This window comes from Electrophorus electricus, chromosome 20, assembly GCF_041902795.1.
Source record: "Electrophorus electricus isolate QZ-2024a chromosome 20, ASM4190279v1, whole genome shotgun sequence".
Classification (NCBI taxonomy): domain Eukaryota; kingdom Metazoa; phylum Chordata; class Actinopteri; order Gymnotiformes; family Gymnotidae; genus Electrophorus; species Electrophorus electricus.
In genome coordinates, this window is record NC_137516.1 from 8,766,166 (window position 1) to 8,790,734 (window position 24,569).

Consider the following 24,569-nt stretch of genomic DNA (forward strand, 5'->3'; position numbering starts at 1 on the left):
ATAGTAGATTTCCTTCAAGATGCATGTTATTGGGGTAAACACTGCTGTATAGATATGTAATACAGAGTTACAGAATAATGTTGTAGTTAACATCCATGTCACACATTTTCTAGAATTGTTTAAAATGCAACAGAAAACACTTTATTCGCATAATTATTACAATTATTTTATGCTGAATGAAAAATGTATGATAAATCATTCATGGCAACTTCATTTAAAAGCCTTATATTTTATACATGTGTTTTTAAAAAGTCAATTCAGGAGCTTTCCTATTTTGGCTACCAACAGGGTGCAATGCTATCTGGAAAATGAAGCCTTCCAGAAAATAACAAAGATCATGAAGCCTGCTCCTGATCTTGGTATTTGTTCAGAATATTGCTTCCCACAAGTGGCAGGAAATTCTTTTAAGATTGTTTCGACCAAGCCTGCAATATCCCAGCTTGAATATTTCACTGCTCAAAAACACTTGATTTAACTCATTAGTTATTGACCAAGTTTAGTAGACAGGTTAGCCAGAAGCATGTAAATCTTCAACCTCTGCTGGACTCTGGCCTACAGAGGAGTTTCAATGGGAAAATAAATTCAGGTACCAAAATAATGGATGAAGAAAATGCATATAATGACTTTTATTGCCAAAAAAATGTAAAATCTACTCAACTATCTTGAAGTCAGTAATATTAAATGCTCAAATGTCTGGTCACTGCCCATGTTGCTGATTTTGTACTAAACAGGTACCTTCATAATTCAGATTTTGGGGTGTCAAAAGTGTGAGCAGGGGAAAGCAAGAATGTATAGGAATTAAGTGAAGAACCTAAAGAAATGCCATTGGTGAAGACAGAATCATGTGTGTGGTTCCTGACAGGGCTGTGGGACTCTAAAAAGCTGTCGTCCAGTAGGTGACGAGCCTTCTCCTTAGCAGAGAAAGTGGCACTCTTACTCTCCACCACTCCAAATTGGCACATCATACTAAAAAGAGAACAAAGAAACATGGGAAAAGGGGGAGGATGTAATATAGGAGGGACAGAGAGAGTGCAATAGTAAAAACTAATGACATAAGCATAAAGTTCAGGTTGGACTACGTGTTGAGAGTTCTTAACTTGTACTGAAGGGGGCGCATGATACTAACTTATTGCCCAGACTGTGGCTCTTCCTGTGACGGGCAGGAGGTGGGGTGGGCAGGTGAGCAACTGACGTATCAGGACATGTTGGCCTCCGGTTATACCTCACAGAGAATGATTCTTCTGATGGTCCTGCTGCACACACACACACACACACACACACACACACACACACACACACACACACACACACACACACACACACATATTTTGTAATTGTCAGTTTCGTCTGCATTATATTTCTTCCATAAATAATGTGTGAGCACAGAGGTGATGTAAAAGGTTTAAGCTCGTATTTCAGGCTTTTCCATCTCCCTTCTAGCAATATTTAATGTTTTGTTCTGTTAATTCCATTTGTGTGGATATAGGCCTCATTCTTGGCACCCCTCCTTTTGTTCCTAATCTAAACAACTATTAATGCCACATGCCCAATTAGAACAATCTACATAATGGTATCTCTTATGTACTGAAATAACAGGACAGTGGTGAACACAGCTAATCATCTACTAACAGGCAGCAGGTTCCTTGCAGGCAAGGTTGAGGCCATAATCCATTTCACAGTAAAAAAAAGAGCAAAATAGACATTTACTGTCAATGAGAAGGCCTGAAGGCCCAAACTCCCCCACCGGTTTTAACAGGCGGGATGTGGGAGCTTGTGAGGGACATGATGAGGCTGCCTAAATGGAAACAGACCTCCCTCCCCATTTATCTTAGGGAACCATACACTGTTCTGACTAGGGACTCCATTGTTGGTGCCTCTTCAAACAGTGCAAGCACATGGGCCAGGAAAAGATACTAATGGATTTAAAGTTGGACTGGGAATGCAGGAAACACTTTTGTACTGGTTCCAGCTGAGGTACTTTTCATAATCATTTTTGTTATGATTGTCAAGGATGCCAGCACACAAGAGTTGTTTTCAATTAAGTCCCCTCTTAAAGGCATGGTGCTTGCAGTCAGGTAGCAGGCAGCTTGCCCAAAGTGCATGTGTGCGTGATATCAGCAGATGTTTCAAGTGACTCGATGGTAACGGTTTATAGAGAGTTATTTTATTTTAATCAAAAATTGGTGATTGCATTTATATAAAGTGTATCCTTTCAATATATTCAGCTTCAGACTGAGTCCAGTATTTGATTGTAGAGATACAGTTTGTGCTAGGATCCAAGGGCCAGCTGCTAGGTTTCTAAGAACATGATGAGAAAATGAGATGCCAAGAATTTTCTCAGAAAAGACTCACCATAAGCACCATAAGCCATCTTAGCATTCAAAATAATTCATGGGTTCCACCATGGAGGACTTGAATAATATGTAACTAGATACTGTTACTGTTATAAGATACTGTTGATATAAGATATTGTAACACATAGATGCTTACTGTGATACCCATGGTGATCACAATGTTTAAAATATGCTTCTTTATTACAACAAGTGGTTTCTGCACATAGACAGTAATAAAGGATGAGGACTGTACTCTCTGCACAGACAGACCATACACCTCAGGGGCCTAAATTGTTTCATGCTGTTGGCAGTTTGTAAGTTTTGGCTGTACTATTGGAATCGTAGTATATTTGTTTGTAAAATTAGTAAAAAGTATTTTACAAAGTATTAGTATGTTAGTAGTGTGTTTTCTGTTTATTTTTCAATTTCCCTGTCACCCAGTTTGCATGTTGGTGACCTTGAGTATTGCCACCATAAACAATCTGGCATTGTGTTACATGTGTCACCTTCACAGAATAATCAGGGAGTTGGACTGAGTACATTTATCAGCAATGTAGGTTGTTCAGACAAAGAAACATATAGACTGTAGATGATGTGATAAGAACAAATAAATACTAGGAACTAGAGGTGACAGCATAAACACATACACACACACACACACACACACACACACAAAATACATAATTGATGACCGTGTCTTAAAGAATCTTAGATAATCTACTAATCATTAATAAAAATGTATTATTATTCTGGTCAATGAATGTTCGGCCCAAAATAATATGACCATATTTCTAACTCATTCTTACTCTACTAATTAAGAACTTCATTTTCATGTGTGCTTGACAACAGTTGGCTCCTATCGTCACAAATTAAGATGGAGAGGGCCATAGTAGTTGAAGTAGAAATAGTTGGAATTTGGAAGAGTGAGGAATATTTTTTTAGTGGTAACATGATTAATGTTAGCTAACTCATTACTAATTCAGTAGCTAGCTTATTAGCTATTACCACTTCAGGTTTTCTTTATGCTTCAATACATTTTTTTTTCCTAATTATTTCCCGAAGAAAAATATGAAAGCAACAGAGAGAGAGAGAGAGAGAGAGAGAGAGAGAGAGAGAGAGAGAGAGAGAGAGAGAGAGAGAGAGAGAAAGAAAGGTTAAATGCATAACAAGATGCAGGTGACTGGTCATTGTCACTGGGATAAGCATGGAAACCATAACACCATAACAAATATGGAGCCATTTCTATTTGGGGCCATTTTTAATATGTAGATGATCTTCTTCTTCAGCAGCAATTTTCTGCAATATAATAATAATAATAATAATAATAATAATAATAATAATAATAAACAGTTTACAAAATGCTTTACAGAAAATAGAGAATACATAGGATAATGTATTGTCAGTAAGGTTTTTGCCAAAAATAAAATGGTACAAAAAAAAGTATTTAACAATTAATTAAGTTAAATATAATTAGTTTAAATAGAAATCAGAAAAGTTAATTTAATGAAATAAAGTAAAATAAAAACATCTTCAAGGAATTCAAGGAAATAAAAGTATAACTGCAGCAAGTAAAACAATGTGCATAGTTAAAGTGAAAAGCAAAATTTTAAAAATAAGCAAGGTAAACATAGTTTAATTAAAGGCAGTGCAAAACAGGAAAGTCTTAACTTTTTTCTTTAAAGTATTTAAAGAAAGTATTTAAAGTTGTCAAGTGCACTCAGGTCATCTGGAAGAGAATTCCAGAATTTGGGGCCATGGCAGCAAAAAAGCAACCTCAGAGTTATACAGTTGCATGGTATGCAGTGACTGCATGCTTTTATCATCTGATCTGAGTGCCCTTGAGGGTACATGCTTTGTGACCACACTGCTGATGTATAGAGGGGCAAGACCATGTAAATGCTCAATTGTGAGTGACACAAGTAGCCAGTGCAACTCTTTAAGGATTGGTGTACAGTCTCTCATCTTTGCTAGGACTCTGGCCACTGCATTCTCAACCTTCTGCAGGCTTGAAATAGTTTTCTTAGGGAGACCTGCTAGAAGTGCATTACAGTAAACCAGACATAATGATACAAATGCATGCAGAAGTTTTTCTTTATCAGTTGCTGTGAGTATACTTCTGACTTTGGGTATGTTATGAAGATGATAGAATGCTGTTCCAGCTCATAGTCAAATGTGATGCCTGGTATATAGTATTATATAATGTTGTTATATAATGTTGTTAATGCTAATATAATGTTGGGCCTTAACTGATAGGGACTCCAGCTAAGCTACTACATCAGTGGGTATGACCATTCCCAATAAACTCCATTTTTTTGTCATTGAGTTGAAGGACATTTCACCCATCCAGGACTTGATATCTTCTAGACAGTTGGTCAGTATCAACGAACAGGTAATTGTGTGTCACCTGCATACTGGTGAAATAAGACATTATATTTACTGACAATTGTGGCCAATGGAGGTATATAGAGATTAAAGGGTGCTAGGCCCAAAACTGGACATCACAGATAGCTCACAGATAGATCATTTAGGACTTTGATTAGTGTGGTTTCTGTGCAGTGATGAGCTCTAAAGCCAGACTAAGAGGTCGCTTTTAGTTCACTACTATTAAATATTCTTAAGGTTGAAGAGAAACCACCTTCTTAGTAATCTTTCCTATAAAAGGAATATTAAAGTTCAATCTGTAATTGTTGAGGTCAGCAGGGTTTCATTTATTCTTCTTTAGAAGAGTCATTATAACCGATGTTTACTCTGTGGGTAAACTCCTTGTTGTGAATGACTGACAATATTAACAATGTCATTCGGCAGTGTGCTGAAAATGTGATTAAATAATTTTGATTGTATGGTATCTAGAGGACAGCTAGTAGTGTTCAGAAGTGAGATCACTTTTGTAAGTGTTTCAACGTCAATCTCCGATAACTCAGAACACCTAACTGGTTAAATTATCTATAAACATAATAAACTACTCCAAGCCTTTTTAGTAATACATAGGTAAAACAAATAAATGTAATAAAATATTTTATGGTTATAACACTACAAAAATATTTTTTTCAATGAAAAGTAATGTCTGTCTTGTCTGTTATGTGACCTGTTATGTGACTCGTGATCAGAAACCGGAGAAGTGACCCTAACATACACCAAGGGTAATTGAGTTTAACAACCCTAATTTAAACATCTACATGGTGTCCTGGATGTAAGTAACCAGTGATGTCAGCATGCAGCTCCAGACTAACCACAGAGCACTTGTAGAAAACACACGGTATACTCCAGGCTTGCTTGGACATTTGCGAACCCATAAGTATTGCTATATAGAGCACCCACAGCTGTTACAACTATAATGCCCTCAACATGACTTTATTTCCAATTCATACATTTGAAAAAATATTGAGAGGTCTTTACCTGCCTTTGAGAGTCTTAAAATCTTAAACTGAATAAAAGATAAATAACATTGCTTTCTCAAGTACAAGCCCAGCACAGATTCAGAAAAGTGTTTCTTAAGGGAACAAGACCACAGTCTTGTGCTTGTTTTTGAATAAATATGTTTGGGTATATTAAATTACATTTGCATGTATAGAAGTAAAGATGTTGATGAATGTGTCATATGCCATTACACACACACATGCCTATAATACTATTAAAAAAACAAAACAAGCAAGAACTCCAAGCCCAGCCTAAGATGATCTGAGAGACATTGCACACTTGTAGGATGAGGAGCTGAGGCAACTCTGCCATACAGGTGCTTCAAACTCTGCAGTCTCAGTAGTGTTAGTGTCCTATGGAGAATGTGAGTGGAAGCTCCCCTGCTTGAAAACCCTGCCAAACAGTGTTAGCTAATGGAGGAAATGAGGGAGGGTTCCCTTATTTGAAAAACCATCTAATCTGCTGTATCCTGAGGGTGTTCAGTTCACAGGAATCTCTATTAAATAATTAAATATTCCATTATCCTTCCAGCAAACATCTGCAAATGCCCTAAACTCATAACAACTTCCAGAGATTCTATAATCCACAGGTAGAACACAGCTACCTTTATGGAATCGATGCTAGCCCTATTCTACAGGGGAATATAAAGCAATCATGATGTGGCACCCCTTCCAGATGGAAAACTGTCTTCAAAGAAAATAAGATTTAAAAAAAATTAACTCAGTACCTCCAAGGTCTTCTTTGGAAGATACCAGACGAGGTGAGCTGTTGCCTGGTTCAATTCTTAGAGACAGCCTGAGAGAGAATATGAACAGAGAAATTAGTTTAAAAATTGGATACTTAACAAATGATTACAACATAACACAACAATGCTGGAGTTCATGGTTGGATTATGATAAAACAGATATTTACATGCAACTTCTTGCTATAGTTGGATAGGTGTGGGTTTTGTAATTTTTCCCTAATGCATGGCTTTTGTTAAGCCACATGCTTGTCATTGAGCTGAAAACATACAGTGCAACAGTTGACACCAAGGTACACATCCTGAACCATACACAATACTTTGTTTAATGCTGTAATGAGTGTAGTTTCAACTGCGTGTTGCATTTATCAGACTGCCTCTGCTCTCTGCTGCAAAGTCACATAATTAACTTGTAAGGCCTTACAATAGCGTCATCACCGGAACAGTTATTGTTGTTACAATACAAACTACTGTAACAGGACTAAAGCCTGCTATACAGTCACTTTTATCCACCAGGCACTGTTTAAGTGAAAAAATAAACAGATTAAGTGAAAAATACCAAACATTACAGAGCATGATATGAGTGAGAGCTATGGGTTTAAGGGGCATGACCCTGTGTGTGAGGCTAAGGAGGAGTGCAGGCTTTGCCTTGTAACCAGAGAAGAGGCCAGATGTTGGTCATCCCCTGAAACTCTACAATCCCTCCAGCCCCATGTGCACCAGTGCCCACTTCCTGCCAACTCTGCCTTTTCCATTACACTCCAGATACACAACCTTCACATGGAAGTCCAGTCCCAGGCAAGCAGCATCAGCCTCTGGCCCCACAGAGTAAGTGAAAGGGAGCATTGTAAAATGGGAATGGGCTTCTGTTACAACAGATAAACATAATGCTTCATGATTGATAATGGCTGATAGCTGGTTTGAATAGCCACTGCATTTAGGTCTTGCAAAATAATATTTTGTTTTTGCCCCATGTGGAATACAGGTAGGTGAGATCAGGTGGTTGAGTTATGACAGCTGTGTGATGAAATGTTGATAAAAATAATGGTTTGAAAATAATAATGTGCTCAATGGAGCATTAGTCTTGTGCAGTATGGTTTTGTTTCACTTTACAACACAGGCACACTATAAACACCCATCTGTATTTTCTGAAGTTTTGTTGAATACCCATGTTTTATTACCATCCCTGTCTAGAACTGGAGAGACCAAATGACTTAAGAAAATAAATCTAGCACTGATAGAATAATCTCTTTTTTTGGGGGGAAAAACACAAGATCTGGATAAATACAATAGGATATGTGAGATTATAAGTACACACGTGTTTTAACAAACACATGTTTTAACAAACTTTCAGGAGAAACCTAGCAGAGCTTGACTGAGCTTAAGTCCGACAAATGAAAGTCAGTCAAATTCTAGAAAGGTCTGCCACACCGACGTATTATTCCTGGAATTGCTCTTAGAAGGCTCTACAGCATTAGAAGTGGGTACACACTGAAACCACAGGCACCAAAGACCCAGCTCAGACAGACAGGACCACACGAAGTGGCTGGAGGAACTCTGAATATTTGGACTGGGCGGATGACGTTTGGAGGGTTCCCATTGGCAATGACATCACCTTATTAAAACACACATGGTGCAAGGACATACAATCCCCATAACACATTTAAATGTGTGGATTAACATATCTTGTAAAAATGCACAACAACAAAAAATTCATTTACAGAGTTCAATTCATTTTTTGCTTTAAGAACACGACCTGATGTTAAACATGACTATCTGCTCAAGGGTAAAGACAGAGAGAGGGAGAAAAACCAAAACGATAACATAGGATTTTGTTAGCATCAGTCCATACCAACCATGGGCAGCTGCGGCCAGAAAATTAGAGGAGTTTGGTCGCACTGTGGGCCATGTGGCCAAAACAAATGGACCTAAAGACTACGTACACCATATGGGTTAGTAATCCTGCAGGAACAGTCTAGAAAGTGCTTCACAAAGCAGTCTGTTTGACTTATGGATCTAAGCACATGTGACTAGAACTGTCTGCCATAGAGATGCACGCAAAAGTTTCAATTCTTGAAAAAGAAATCACTAGACAATTAGGGAATGTCATAATTCATAAGTAGCTTTTCAATTACAGTTTTTGCTCTTCTTTTTTATTTCCATATGTGTGCTAGGTCTTTGCTGTTGGCATTTTTGTTGTAATGGGTAATATTGATGGGTAAATAATTTTCTACTATTTCAGCTATTCTGCTTTGCCATGTACATTTCTTACTGATGATATAATTCCCATCGTATTGTACCAAATCATACTGGAGCCTTAAAAACGTACGTGTAATTGTCATCCTCCACAAACTTCTGCAGCTCCTCAATGTAGCGTACTGACATCAAGTATTTCTGCACATGTGGCAATGTCTGCAAGTAATCTGTGCGGGGCAGAGGGTAAAGGTCACATTAAATTCAAATCTTCATTCAGACTGTTGCAGCTAGAAACAAGTCCAATGTATGTTTGATTTAAAAAAAAACATTTAAAACAGCGTATATTATGAACAAATACATATAAAATATATATTATGCAGCATTTATCTTTTAGAAAACAAAAGTGATTACATTTCCAGGAAATGTACAGGAAAAATCACAGGCAATCACTTTGAACCTCAGTTGCTCCCTCTTGTGGACACAAAGTCATTAGTCACATTATTTTTTCATCTTTAGATGCCCCCAAAATAAACACTGTATCTGAAGTAAAGCTTGTGTATAAAATACTTGGGATTTGGGATGAGTGGGGGTGAAAACTGACCATAGCTGCAGGACACCTGAAGGTCAGAGATGATACGGAGGAGGTTGTTCATTTGATTGGTCCTCTGCTCGGTCTCAATGATGCTGTCAGTGGCTGGATATGCAGAGTCGATGTAAATCATATCCAATAGATAGATTCCTAAAAATAAGCAGACACAGAAATTCATGTTTACATATATAAAGAATGTGTACACATATATCATAGTAAAAATTGATTGCACACAAAGTTTCTTGATCACCTGTGAAAGAAGACAGAAATGGCTATAGTGACGATCATCTACAATACAATTTCTTGCAGTATCTGGGAGGTGTCCTGAAATAGTGTGACAGTTGACTGGAGGACTGTAACTGTGGAATGATATCAGAGCTGTTGTGCCTATAAAAGCTAGTATTAGAATGTTGTGTGATTGCTTCTTTCTTGTAAAGATCTTTTCTCCAAACGATAACAGCTCCAGTTTTATCAGTTGGCTTAAAAACAATTTTTTGTTTACATTTTTAATCTTACATTTCATCTTTGCCTATAAAGCTCCCACATTATGGAATAACCTTCCTCTAAACATTTGAAACTCAGACACAGTCTCAATATTTAAGGCTAGGCTGAAAACCTATCTGTATAGTCAGGCATTTTATTAACTACTTCCTATTACTTCCCAGTAAAGGTGTAGATCTGGGGGTCCATGGGCATTGAGAGTTATTGTAAACTGGGATGTTATGATGCTGTTACTTCACCTCTCTTCTGTCATTCAAGTTTGTTGATTGAGAGCGGCCGAGTGCGGATGTTCCAGGGTGCCCTCATGCCTGTGTTTCCTTCTGGCTCTACCCTTTTAGCTGTGCTGGGACAGCTAGATCTGCCAGAATCTTTGCACATTATAGTTCCCTAATTTACAGACCCTCATACCTAGACATGCCTAATAATCTATTCTCTCTTTCTGCCGAGGTACACCTACTACGATATCATGATGTTACTGAGCCTCAACCCATTTCAGCTGCCATGGCTACTCCCATCACCTCCTGATGTACCCTGTTGTAGCTCGCCACACCTCCACGCCAGCCAACTGCTTCTCCATCGCCATTAATGGATGTTCTCTTGTGGGATGGGTTTCGGACACACCATCAGGACAAGACTAGAAATTCTAGAAATCCAGACTAGACATTAATTGCTTATTTTTTCGTTTAATTATTATTTATTTATTTTCCTCTTAAAATTGTTACTATTGTGGTAACCACTGTCAGCCAGAAGAGCATAGGCCCCCCTTTTGAGTCTTGGTTCCTCTCAAGGTTTCTTCCTCATGCTCTAGGGAGTTTTTCCTTGCCACTGGCTCGCGGAGGTATTGAGGAGGACTTGGTAGAGTTATGTTCAGATATGGCATGTGAATAGAGTATCTTGGCCATCTTTATTAAAATAAACATGTAACCTTGAATGCTGAAAAAATATTTAGTGTCATTAATGACTTTAATTCATTAGTAGTAAGCCTTGCAGGTACAAATTTTAGACCATTGGATATTATAGATCACTTCGCAGGAGTCAATTCCAAATCATTGTGAATGGTGATAGTTCTGTCCAAAAGATCAAAACATCTTGTTTCACTGGAAACCTGCATTTTACAATTTTTTAAATCTTTATCCACAGTCCACTGCAGATACTCCATGGAATCTTGCCTGTGAAGCCCTTTTGATGCAAAACAACGATGACTGCATGTGATACCTTGGAGGTAACCATGGTTAACAAAAGAAAACTTCTAGCACCACCACCCTTTTAAAGCAATCAGTCTGCTCTTCTAATCAGCATGACAGAGTGATATCAGCTCCCTGGTCCTCATTAACACTTCATCCTGAGCTAATGAGAAGATCACTGAAATGATGCGAGCAGGTTATTTTGTGGTAGGACTGAAATGTAGTGGCTGGAATGCAGTAATTTTTGTGATTAAGTTAATTGTCATAGTAAGGAATGACCTTGCAATGAACTGCAATTCATCTGATCACTCTTCACAATCTAGAGTTAATGCAAATTGCCACCATAAAAACTGAAGCAGCAAACTTTGTGAAAACCAACATTTGTGCTAGTCTCAAAACTTTTGTTAAGTGGGTTGTACAAAAAAGTTTTACCTTAAGTGTTTTCTTTAAGGTAAATCATCATTCACCCTTACATTTTCTTTTTCTTTGAATTTCCTAATTTAATTGCTGTCATAGCAACAGCTGGCAATGCAATCAGATATGTCATTAATTCCATGTCCATTAGCATTAAAAATACATTGCCTCTACAACTGAGAAGTGAAAAAGGATGTTGTAGTTATTTAGTAATTAAAATAGCACATATAATGCTATATACAGAGAACTACTTCTAATTATAGTAAGGGATAACTCTGAAGGTTTTGCTTACACGTGGGCGGAGTATGCATATATGTTAACAGTTTTGAATCACTGAACTCAAACTGACACTGCTACCACTACCCAGTCCTTTCGATATATGGCATGGGCTGATGGAGATTTTCACATATTAATATTTTTCAAGACAAATTCCTTTCTGCCCCTAATCCCTAACCCTTGTTTACCCACCACTAAACACTGCTAAGTGTTGGCCATGAGAAACGTCCTCAAGTGTTTCCTAGCCTACTGCTAACTGAAAACCAACAGTAGAAAGTAAAAGAACCATAGCAAGCTGGAGTGTAGCTGTCAGGGTTACCCCGGGGCTCGTGAGGTGTGCGAGGGCATCTCCTGACTGCCCCGGCCTGTGCGTTTGTGCCCTGCTTCTGATTATGCAGGCTTTGAACACTTTTCTAGTCAGCAGCTGCAGATACCACAGCCTGAAGGGGTTATTACTGATGGCAGAAGTAAGGAAGTGTGTTAACATTTAAAATGTGTGGACTGGAGATAAGATTTAGAAAAGGGTTAGCGAATGCTAGACCTCTACATTTTGGGCAACCTGAAAGTGGGCAAAAGGTAACTAAATGAGAAAAAACATACAGATAGATCTCTTCAGAATTCAAGCCATACACTCTATGTGATCAGTAGCTCAAAAGCTTAATTCAAGTGATGAAAACAACTTATGGTGCTCACTGGCCATTGCCTTCAACAATGTCATTAACATTAAATGATCACTTTAACATGAGATGATCACTGGAGCTATTAATGTTACCCATTAATGGACTGTGTTTGTGTACTGTGAAATCAATTTCACACTTATAGGATATGTATATATTATTATTCCTCTTTTTGAATAGAATAACAGTTCTTTATGAGCCGCAGGACTTCACATCACAACCTTGTCTGTCTGTTTCTTACTTTTGGAAAAATCTGCTATTGCACAGAAGAAAACCTGAAAAGTCAATAAACTGACCACCAAATCCATATCTGACCAAGTCAGACAGAGCTGCACTTGGGACAAGCCTGTGTTTGACTGCACCATACCCCATCACAACAAAGATGAAATACAGCTGACAATGAAGCCCACAGAGCAGTAAACCAATAAGGACACTTAAGCTGTCCTTTGCATCGACAGAAATAGACCAATATGCATGTGACACTGGCCAAGCAAAGCTCAGGGTGTGGTTGTATGGTAGAATCTTAGAGGGGAAGATGAATGCCCCCACCACCACCCACTCCCCCAAGGTAATCTCTGACACTGTTTGATTACAGGAAATGTTGATTTCAAAGACCAAAAAAGAGAAAATCCATGAAATGAGAGGTACCTTATCACATATAAATAAACTTTAGAGCTTTCGGTTCACTGTAAGAACCTCGGCTGTAAGAACATTGATGCAGTTCAGTGGAACTTGTCTATGGCAGAAATGTGGAAGGTTGGTAAAAGACTCCAGCTGTTTAAAAAAAATAAAAAAAATAAAAAAACATTTAAATGAGGGATCGGCACAAACCAACAAACATGAAAAATACTTGTAGAGCATCTCAGAAGCTTTATAATAATTAACCTTTAGCTTTATAACATTGAACCTTTGAAAATAGTTTTAATCAAATGAGTCACAAAGCATCTGGGCTTGTTCCTTGTGGCATAACACAAAACACACACAGACATAACACACACACACACGCACAGACATAACACACACAAATGCACAGACGCACACAAAACCACTACAGAAACACAGGAAGTCTTTGAGACCTTAAAAACCAAACAAATACACTAAAAAGCAAAAACAAAAACCCCCAAAGAGAATGACTAATATTGGCCACTAAAATAATTCCAAACAATTACACATCAGGTTTATTGCAGGATGCTGGTTCTGGGATATACTGAATAAGAGCTGGCCTTCCAGGAAATAGTGTACTTATGGCTGGTTTTCATGAAGACCATGCCTTCTGGATACAGGCAGAGTGAAAGAGGGAGAAACAGAGATAGAGAGGGAAAAATTACTGAATATTTCGTGGAAATATGCCTGCCTCGTTCAAAAAATTAAAGTGACATCAAAGTATCTCCATCTCCAAAGATCAGTGCCAGCATTCCTTTAAGTGAATTACTCACAACTGGACTCAGGTCTGGAATTCGGCAGAGAGCAAGGAGACCTCTACCACAGCTCTCCATCTGAACAGAGAAGGTAGCACATTCTCTCTGTTGGCCAGTGCATTACTGCTCCTAAAATCAATTACCATTATGGTCGAGGACATTTACAGACTTTAGGATTTATGCCATTAAATTGACACACATATTTAATTTTTTACAAACTGACTTTTAAAAAGCCCTCAAAGCACTTCATGGTTCAATTTCTATAGAATGAGATGAAACTCACTTCAAATCAGTACAGACCTTATTAGAATTTTAAGGTAAAAATAAATAGTTATGTAGTTAATTAAATAGATTTTCTCATTAATTTATGTTCACAAACTCATCTACAACAGCTTATCATTAGGTTTTGAATACAAAGGTAACATTTTCTTTTCTGACAAAACAGTCTGGTATATCTGAACAGCCTAAATCAATAGCAGTATTAAGAGAATGTTTTTGTACGCACCTCTTCTATAATAAAATTCTCAGTCTTGTCTTAGAAAGACCAGAGATTGACATGTACCATCAGCTGTAATGTATTAATATAAATCAGGGAAATCTGATCACATATGACCACCCTCCATGCTGACGTGCAGAGGGTTACAGCTTTTGGCCTATAAATACACAAAACATTTTGGATGGAGCTCAGAAATAAGGGCTCTGAGATCTACTTTCAAGTTTAGAATGCGTACTTTAGAGAGTTCACATACAAAAGTACCATGCAATAAAGCACGACTCTTGAAAATTGTTGAAGCAGTTGTAGAAACAAAACCTTTTTCTTCTAAGAAACTATAAATTTCACAAGTCATTTGATACAAATAGGACAACCAGAATACTGTTAAAGTGAACAGACAGCTGAATTCAGCTCTGGAACTCAGCAGAGCATGAGGCAAGGTATAATGGCAATAAAAGGAACAGAATCTCCTGCTCTGCACTGAGTTAGAAGGGCTATTAAAAAAACAGCACTCAAGGCTGGTTGTGGTCACTTCAATGGTGGTGACAAGCTAAGCAGCAGTTAAGAAGAAAACACAGACCCCCCTGAAGACCAAGACCTCTGCCAGTGCACTGGTCATCAAGGGAACAGCACCTTTAACATATACCAAAAGGTGGAAATGAGAAGATTTCAAAAACATTGTGAGAGAAAACGCTGGGGCACAGGACAGAACTGTTTTATGCTTTGTATTGAAGGCAAAAGCCTTGGCTTCAGAAGCTGAAGTATCCCCATCAATTGCGCAGTGTACTCCTAAATCACCAACAGCTGAAATGGGTTAAGAGTGGTAATAACACTCTTTAAATCTTAGTCTCTAATGGTGTGCTCAGTTATTTTAAGTTCTCCTCTAACTCAGCACGGAACAAATTTCCTACATCCAAGCGGCTTTTATTAATCACACTGCACAAGCTTGGGATGCTGCCGTCTGCTGACGAATGGGGCGAATACCCGAGGCAGGCAGCCGTAGCGGGTGGAGCTTGCTCGTCTGTCTATAGGAGCGTTTAAGCACAGGCGGCTGTTAACTGCATGGCTAGCTCTTTCAGTTGTTGCCCAAGGGGATCTTTCTGATATTTATCATCTAGTGCACAGATGGGGAGGGTGACGAGACCATGACCCCTTGCGTGGAAGCCGTGGAGCATTCCAGCAGTGTGAGCTCATGCATGTGGGTGGTGCAGGTGGATTCTGTGCCTGTCCCAGGGGCTTTTCCAGTTGGGGGTCTCTAACCTGCAGTAACACCTGGGATGGCCGAGGCTGGATCTGCATTAGGATCCTAGTGCACATACCAAAATCCACAAAACGCACACAACCAGAACAACCCTGCCAAAAACAGCTGCTTTGATGCCAGTAATGTTACAGTCTCTCAAAATTTAATAGTTCCTGTCATTAGTATATGATAACAGACTAAAGACAGAAACGATCTAATACTGATCTTACAAGTGGTGAGAACAACCCAAATGAATTGTATATTTTGTATTTTACTCACACATTGAGATTTTGTGTATAATTTGTTTATACAGTGGTGAAGATGGCTGAATGCATAAAGTGATTCCTCTGCTAGAAGATCAAACCAAGACCATTTCACTCAATGAACAGCATGATGCAACAGAGAGGAAAAACTCACATCGGCCAAAAACATATTTTAAACAAAAACAAGTTGAACTGGCCAAAAGTGATTGCGCAACAATAGTTTACACAATGAGAAATCAGAGATCAATTTAAGGACAGGGAAGCACTTACGTAGGACTTCATGCTTATGCCAGAATAAAACTGCACACAGCCAGTGATGAAAGCCTCAAACTGTTTTATTTCGTTTCATGAATTTATATTATAGGATTACAGGCCATTGATTTACACTAGCAATCTAAAGCAGTGAAAGGCTTTCCTCAAACTACCTGAATCTGCTGATAGAATTTGTAGAAAACAGTACTGCATAATAAGTTGACTAATAATGTGCATTGTACGCATTCATGTTTGACTAGCCTATGCCCAAAGGGGTTTTAAAGGACACAAACAGAAAGATGAAAATAAGAACACGTTCTCTCACTGTCCATGGAAGTTATGACAAAGGGCCTTATGTAACTGTGTTTCGTGCTTTTCACTGCAGCAAACAGAGCAAAAGGAATGCTGATAGGCCAGCTGGAAGTAATGAAAAAGTATAGTGCAAAAATTCATAAACGTTGGTGAAAATGCGTAGTTTAAAACACATGGAAGATTTCCAGTAAGACAAAGCATTCTGTAATATTATTACAAACACATTCAGCAAATCATTCCCTCCTTACAGGTTCTGACAAATTTTCACTTAATGTTATGTTACTGTAAATCAGGACCAGCTGTTGGATGAGAAATAACTTAAAATGTTCTGTGCATAAGAACGGAATAATAATGCTTTTGAAGTAACTTTTAGACCATAATTACAGGTAATTTCCTCATTAAGGGTCTCTATACATAATGGAGGAAAATACTTTTGGTTTGTCCCCTGGCCCATGCACAGCTATTTCTGCATTTAAATTAACAGGAGGACTACTGTTCATGGTGCCAGTTTGGCAGAAGGCAAGCTAATGAAAAGTTTCATTAGGTGAACAGGCTTAGCGTGCTGTTTCCAGCTTTTTTCAGCATATTAAAAGTTCTGCTTCAAATGGTCAGAGATAAAATGTAACATTTGTGATGGCATCGGTTAGTCAGCACATAAATGACAATGTAATTTTCACTTCATTAATAGCATAATCCAGAGTGCAGTTTCCTTGCTAACTCATGAATGACTCTCAGCAAGCTGCTCAGCATTGAAAAGAGTGTAAAAAGGATAGAACATGGAACCCGATTTTGTTTTATTTAATACCTTTAGTAAATGATTTAGCTTTTCACTTTATCAGCTCTAAGACACAGGGAAAAAACTTTCAGTGTTATCCCAGACGTCAAGTCCCAGATACATGTTATCCTGAGCTGACATATAACGAAAGAAGAGTAAAAGTAAAGTGATAGCCTGAAGTGGTCTCTGTAGTGGAGGGTCGTGTGCACCATTGGACGTAGTTAAAGCTACCGTTCAGATCTGCAGCGAGGCAGAGGATGTGTAGTCCTGCCAAAACAATGAGCTCATGGATCTCTCTAGAGTAGGGCTGGATTTTCCACAAGCTCTCAGCCCACTCCAAGGCTTTGCTGGGCCTCTGAGGATAAAGATTAAACAAAATAAAAAAGCTTTTGTTTAGATTCTATCAACTGCATATATAGTTATGCAAGTTAGGTATAACTGTGATACAGGTACTATCTTTCAGTACAGAAGGCAGCACTGAAGTATACTCTACATCTTTATGGAGAATAGAATGCCTGGATTAGAAGGACTGGATTAGCATGACTGGATAAGTAGGACTGCACTAAACTCCATATTCATTTATCATGGCAATGTTTTTCAAGTTGGTTAAACTGACTTAAACATCATAAATATTCATGGTCGATTCATGATAATTGTACTGGAACCTACTGGGACCCACTCTCATCGAGAGTACAGGAAATGTTCTTTCAAGAGGAAATCAAAAACCCTGTGAACACAGAGGGTCGCTGAAATGTCCATGGAAACATTGCACAGCTCGTCAGTGATAGTCGAAAACCAGACGGGTGGTTTTGTAGCACATTAGCCCATGCATGATGGAAAATGGCAAAAACCTTCTTTTTGTGGGTTCTATGGTTTGCGACCCCTGAAATAAAGTCTGTCTGACAACGTCTGCCAGGACTGAGTAAGACGCATGCTTTAATATGGAAGGTATTACAGGCTTTGCAGAACATGGGAAACAATAACAAATGGAGAGCTCCTCGCAGTGAGACACTAGGTCTGTGCTACACTGGCTCACCGCGACGTCGGCTTGGCCGTGGTACCGTAGCTCCTGGTTTTTCCGTAGTACTTAGGGTGGTGATAGGGGGGCTTCTGTTTGCTTGGGATCCCTCGCTCAGAGAGCAGAGAAAGGGAGACGGAGAGCTCCTCAGTGGGATGTGGGCAAGCAGCGGAGGCACTCCCATAATAATAACCTTCTAAAGAAACAGGGAAGCTTCATTCGCTCTGTGTTAAAACACACTGCAATTACCTCCGTATAAAGGCTATCGGCATTTGACTCCATTCACTGAAAGTACTGAAGCGGATAAGACAGCACATACAACTGTTGAAAAGGCCCATGAAAAAGCAAATAACGCAAATATTGCTATAGGCCACAGAGTGAGAGGTGCAGAAAAAAGTCAAAGATGTGATGCCATGGTTAAGTGCTAGCATTCACAGCTCTGGAGCAATGTGTATGAAGGTCAGGATCACTCGTAAATCTCTAATCCTAGTGCTCTGTGTCATTCATGCTGCTTGTTCACACTGCCAATCACTGGAAAGCCCGCCGGAGCTAACGTCTTTGAATGAATTCCAAGGAGGGATCAATGATGATAACCGAATCATAGCTCCCACAAAAAAAGCAGTAATAATCCGGGAACAAAAAGAGAGTAGATCACACCATGCGAGGCCACAAGAATGAGAGCAAAAGATTAAAAAAAACAGCAACGTCTGAATGACATCCACGAGCACAGCACCTATAAGTTTAAATGTGGAAAAAAAAAAATCAAGAGTTAGAGGTGACGAGGTCAAAGTTATTTCCTCTTCCAATCCATTCTACAGATGACCAATCTGGTTTTCCCATTCCCAGTAGCAGGCTTTCCGACTGCTCTGATTAACTGCTCAGCTACATTCTGTCATTTCTGAGGGGTGGCAAGTTCCCAAAAAAGTAGTTCAGTGGTTAAGGTACTTAACTAGTAATCAAGGTTGCTAGTTCAAGCCCCAGCACTGCCAAGTTGCCACTCTTGGGCCCCTAAGCAAGGCCTGTAACCCTCAATTGCTCTAGTTATATTCAGTCATAATTCTAAATTGCTTTGGATAAAAGTGTCAGGTAAATGTAATGAAATTCAAGGCTGTGGAAAATACTCAGTTGTAAAACCATTATTAGTGACTGTTTAGTCATTTACAGTCTACAATAGTCAAATAAGGAGTTTGCTCTATGAGCATCAACCCCAAACAAAAGCAAGAAAGTAATAAAAAGGTTCACTGGATTTGGATTAACAGGAAACCCGTATAATTAAACTCTCCTGTTAATTAAGTATACTTAGAGAGTCTTTGCATGTGAGCTCAGGTCAAAGAAACAAAGCAGAAAAAGGAAGTATGTAAAAAGAAGAGATGGACTCAGACCTGAGGGCCTGAAGCCTCAGATCGTTCCCCTAGTTCTTCTTCAGGCACATGGGCTAAGATGGGCCAAGAAAAACATGCCTGTTTCAAGCCCAATAAACACATACCGTGTACCTCTGCTTCAGGGGGGTGGTCTTGCCTATATCACCTCCCCTCCTCGTTAGCCCACTCAGCTGTAAGTTAGTCACTCAGCTGTAAAGAGAGGGGAGCTTAATGGTCCATAGCAAAACACACACTTCTGCACAACCACAATGTCCTGCAGAAAAAAAAAAACGAAGAAGGCCCTGGGGTCAGGAGCCGTTACAGTCCTTGATGCTAGTGTTTATCCACTGAAAGGTGTATTAGCTAGCGTACATCAAGGATTCATCAGCACTGAGGCTTTCTCGCAAAACTCACTGACAGACATAGCATGTTTTTAGGATATGAGCCAGGATTAGTGCTCTGAAGAGCAAGCCTCAGTTCTTTGGTGTACTGTGTACTGAGAGGTTTTTTTTTTTATCATGGTTGTATGGAAAAAGAGAATGATCATGAATTGCGTGTATTACCGCAATGTCTTGGCTGTATCTCTTTCCCATGAGGTGCTATAGCAGACAGGATGTAACCTCATACTGGACTGGTCTTTGACCTGGCTTAAAGCTGTATTAAAAAACTAAAGGTCCAAGCTGCAAAACAACAACAACAACAAAAAGAAAACCCAAAACAAAAAAAACTTTGAATCACTTTTCTTAGTTATCTAAGATATTCAAATTATATATAAATATGGATTGTTGAATTTAAAACATCCAATCATAATGTAACTAACTTGTTTTTTAAAGGTCCAGTATTGAAGTAAAATATCCACTGCATTACGGAGAGGCAGCCTCCTGCTGCAGCTTTCATTTGTTCCTTCTAAAGGGTCGTCCAAAAAAACAATTTCAGGAAACACCAAATAAGTCACCCACTCTCTAGGAGAATGAATCACACTGTGCTAGTGCTACTTCCACACATGGTGCTCACATTTCACACGCATGATTGGGAGGAATCCTCAGTGGGAAAAGCTTTGTTTTCCTGAGTAGATGGAAACTTTAAAACACTTGTACCACACCTTCAAAGTTGACATTGAGAAGCCTAATTATTGTTTACATGGGTATTCACAGCTGACACTACACTGGTGCTATGTCTAGTCATACATTAAACGGTTTCACATTAATAGCTGGTACTTTTCCTATAGCCTGTCAGTTACTATCACCAGAATGTAGTGTAGAGAAGCTGGACTGGTACCTCTCTGGCAGCATAAGAAAACCTGAACAACAATTTGCAGATGAATGGCAGCAGACCTGAACCCAAACACAGTTTCACAGAGCACACCCTGTTCTATGTGGTTCCGCACATGGCACCATGGGAGCAGATCTCCTCAAGGCCAGTGCCGGCCACTGTTTACTACCAGGTACTGGCCTGTTTGCTATTTTTGGTGGAACTTCTAATGTAGTGACTCACGCTATGAATTTTCTATGGGTGACTTACAGCAAGGTGACCAAAAGCCACCCAATACTGAACAAGCTGTCAAATGAATGCACTTCAGAAAGCTAGTGAAAAGTGAAGGAGGAAAAGGTTCGAAGGGAAGAAGAAAGTTGTAATTTTACACTCAATGCTGACACAGAAGGGTTGCAGTGAACCAGACAGCATGGTGTGTGCACGGTCATCTCTTGTATTGCACCTTGATATCATTCTGTCATTTAAGACAGGAGTGAAAGCCAAGAGAGAGCTGGTCTCACTCAGTGGTGACTGACATACCAGAAAATGAAACAGACAAGGCTAACCCCGAGTGGAAAATAAAGTATGATAGGTTTCAATCTTACCATTTTCCAACAATCAAGGGAATATGTTCAATGGTAAAAGGAAAATCTAATTTCTACAGAATGTCACGCATAGCTGACACGTCCACTTTTCCCATCTGACGTTCTGGAGTGAAGACAGAGTCAGTTGTTACTGGCAATTGAAAGGCAGTCATTTTTTGAGGAGATGGAAACTATGTAAAGTACTTTGGCAGTGTGTCTTATCCAATATCTGCTGGCAGATAAAAGCTAAAAATTCAATGTCCGGTCTGTCCTCAGCAAAAAGAGAATCATGAATCTCAGGCACAATGAGGTTCACATTAAGTGCTCATACTGATCTCATCCTACTAGTCACCTGAAAGGGTTTCCATATACAGGGATGCATAGTGATAGTGGTTTGAGTATGAGTGTAATTATGAGTTTGAATATCAGGTCTTTTATATTGATTACACCTTAAACAGTTTAAACTTATGCCTGTGTATGTCTGAGAGATATGTTGTTTCTCTATACTTGCGAATGAATTCCTATAACAGGATGCATATTAAATAAATGATTGATTATTTAATTGATCAATTATAAAAAAATGAGAAAAGACATTTCAGGAAGCATATTGAAAACTTTTGATGGATACTGTATATATTAAACCTGAGGCAGAGGGCCTTGCACAAAACAATTAGTGAAAGCTGCACCTGAATCTGTTCTTTTTGGATTTTTTCTTTCTGATGTTTGCAGGTCTGTCTTGCAAATAAAGGCATAGGGAATCTATTAGATTTTACATGAAAACCTTTAACCTTTGATGTGATGAGTGAACTCTCATCTGTAGGACACAGGTGACAGATGTCCTTAGTTCAGTTCAGGAGTGGGCCATTACATAAACATAAGAGAACAGACTTTACAGAGAGTGCCGGCTTGTTTTCCCAATGGTAGATCACGTGTAAAATGCACAATTCTGAGCCTGTGAGGTTACCTTGCTCAGGTTAAATAATGCACTTGAACAATACAGTTTTCTTTATCACCACTCTTGCTAGAGAACTTGGATCAAAGTTCACTTTCCCAACAGTTTTCAGTTCTTTAGAGATGATTACAAGGGCAGATAAAGTGGACAATTATATGTAAAAATACTTCACCGGACCTGTTTATGACATCAATGGATTAAACACTTCAAATTATTTCAATCTAATCAAACAATAAAGATATTCATCCTTAAATAGGATAGAAGAATAAAATGTGATGCTGCTTCCTGTTTTTGAAACTGTTTCGCGCTAACACTGTTTAGGCATACTAGCCCTTACTGTGTATCTGTGTATCATTTTTTTCCTTGGATTTAACTACATTCTACCTGGAAATTGGCAACTTCCACTAGACATCAAAGGCTACTTTATACTATATTATTAAAAATAATATTGCAGATATAATGTACCACTGCTGGATGTCTAAGTGGTGCACACAAATCAGTGTGGGGTTTAGAGATAATTGGACCACATTCGAGGGCAAGCCTGGCCTTTTAGGGCGGGATGGTATCCATCCTACCAGGGAAGGAGCTGCTCTCCTGTACCATAAGCACAGTCCTTATGACAGATCTAGTTAATCTATGACAATACAGAGTGGAAGCCAGGCAGCAGACAAATAGGCTAAAGCAATTGTTTGCTGGTTGCAACATGATATCACATGAGGTTCATCATATTGACACTGTCTGTTCCCTGAGCTAAGCAGAAATACAGAAAACAAAGGAAAACATGTCTAAATAACCTAATTACTATTAGAGTAACTGATTCACTGCCCACACCTTTCCTGTAAAGCTGGGTTTACTAAATGTTAGATCCTTAATATCTAAAGCGCTCATGATGAATGAAATACTAACAACATAAATGTAATGTATTTTTGTCTAACAGAAACCTGGATCAAGCCAAATGAGTACATAGCTTTAAATGAAGCGTGTCCTTCTGGCTACAGCTACGTACATGCCCTCATCTAACTGGCCATGGAGGCGGCATTGCAGTTATTTATACTGACACATTAGGCATAAACCAGAAAGCTGGTTATGATTTCGAGACCTTTGAAATTAATTTTACTAGCATAAATGATGGAGCCAGCGATAAGAAGCCCACCCAGCTTCTCATTAACCAGCACCTACAGGCCATTTCAGAATGTATTAATGAGTTCGCAGATTGCCTCTTTAATCAAGCCACTCGCCTCACTACCACACCAGACACATGATCACATCAGCCACTGCATCTAAATTTATTGTGAATCTCCCAGACTTATCATTTGCAACTAGGATACCCTCAAACACCACAGAACTTGATCAAATGACTGAATGCTTAGAATCAGTATTTCACTGCACACTGAATGATGATGTTTCATTTAAGAATAAAAAAATTAGGGACAAAAAATTTGTATTTAGTATAATGGTACAATAGTACAGAAGTATAAAACACTTCTCAAGTATAGAAAGACACTTAATATGGCAGCTTATCTCTCAACCCTTATAGAAAATAACAAAAATAATCGTAGATTCCTATTTAGTACAATTGCACATCTAACTAGGAATAAAACTGACACCAATGCTCAGATTACAGTAGCAATGATTTCATGAATTTCTTCCCAGAGAAAACTAAGCACATTAGAGATAACATTCAGAATATTAATGTGACATCAGGCAGCTACTTAGAGGTCAGAACAACCAAGACAAAAAAGACTCTATAATCTTTTACACCTATCGAAGAGCGTACATCTCTGATCTCACTCTTAAAATCCCCCATTTGCTTACTAGATTCATTGCCCACACAGTTTCTTAAGGAAATCCTACCTGAAGTAACTGAACCTGTACTAAATTTAATAAACTCCTCCTTGAACATTGGCTACATACCTAAATCATTCAAATTAGCAGTAATCAGACCACTTATCAAAAAACCTAACCTCGACCCATGTCAGCTGTCAAATTACAGGCCGATCTCAAACCTTCCATTTATTTCCAAGATCCTAGAAAAAGCTGTAGTTCAGCAGCTAAACTCATACTTGAACCAGAACCAGACACAAGAAGTTTTTCATTCAGGGTTTATCCCCCATCATAGCACAAAGACATCACTGATTAAAGTAGTTAATGACCCGTTGTTGGCTTCTGACTAGGATTACATCTCTTTCCTTATATTGCTTGATCTGAGTGCAGCATTTGACAATATAGATCACAACATTTTACTAGATAGACACAAAAATGTTGTTGGGATTATGGTAATAACAGTTAAAGATTTTGAAGTAATATGGATCCCAGTCTCT

At 38.7% G+C, this 24,569-nt stretch overlaps 1 protein-coding gene and 1 long non-coding RNA gene across 8 annotated transcripts in view; both read right to left on the reverse strand.

The window, feature by feature from the left end:
* ralgps1 (Ral GEF with PH domain and SH3 binding motif 1) overlaps positions 1 to 24,569 on the reverse strand; it is an 87,624-nt gene that overhangs the window by 7,688 nt on the left and 55,367 nt on the right. For 5 of the 7 annotated variants that reach the window (XM_081703784.1, XM_081703786.1, XM_027009817.3 and 2 more), the window contains 5 exons: positions 9,290 to 9,427; positions 8,822 to 8,915; positions 6,478 to 6,545; positions 1,127 to 1,253; positions 812 to 966 (listed from right to left, as the gene is read on the reverse strand). In XM_081703784.1, the coding sequence (XP_081559910.1) occupies positions 812 to 966; positions 1,127 to 1,253; positions 6,478 to 6,545; positions 8,822 to 8,915; positions 9,290 to 9,427 (582 nt within the window). Of the gene's footprint in view, positions 1 to 811; positions 967 to 1,126; positions 1,254 to 3,876; positions 4,745 to 6,477; positions 6,546 to 8,821; positions 8,916 to 9,289; positions 9,428 to 24,569 lie in introns of those variants that run through there. The other 2 variants (XM_027009820.3, XM_081703787.1) reach the window with 2 other exon arrangements.
* LOC113577274 (uncharacterized) lies at positions 12,914 to 14,485 on the reverse strand. The gene is made up of 3 exons (XR_003410612.3): positions 14,253 to 14,485; positions 13,766 to 13,876; positions 12,914 to 13,602 (listed from the first exon to the last, which is right to left on the reverse strand). It is a non-coding gene; the product is annotated as an uncharacterized LOC113577274 (long non-coding RNA).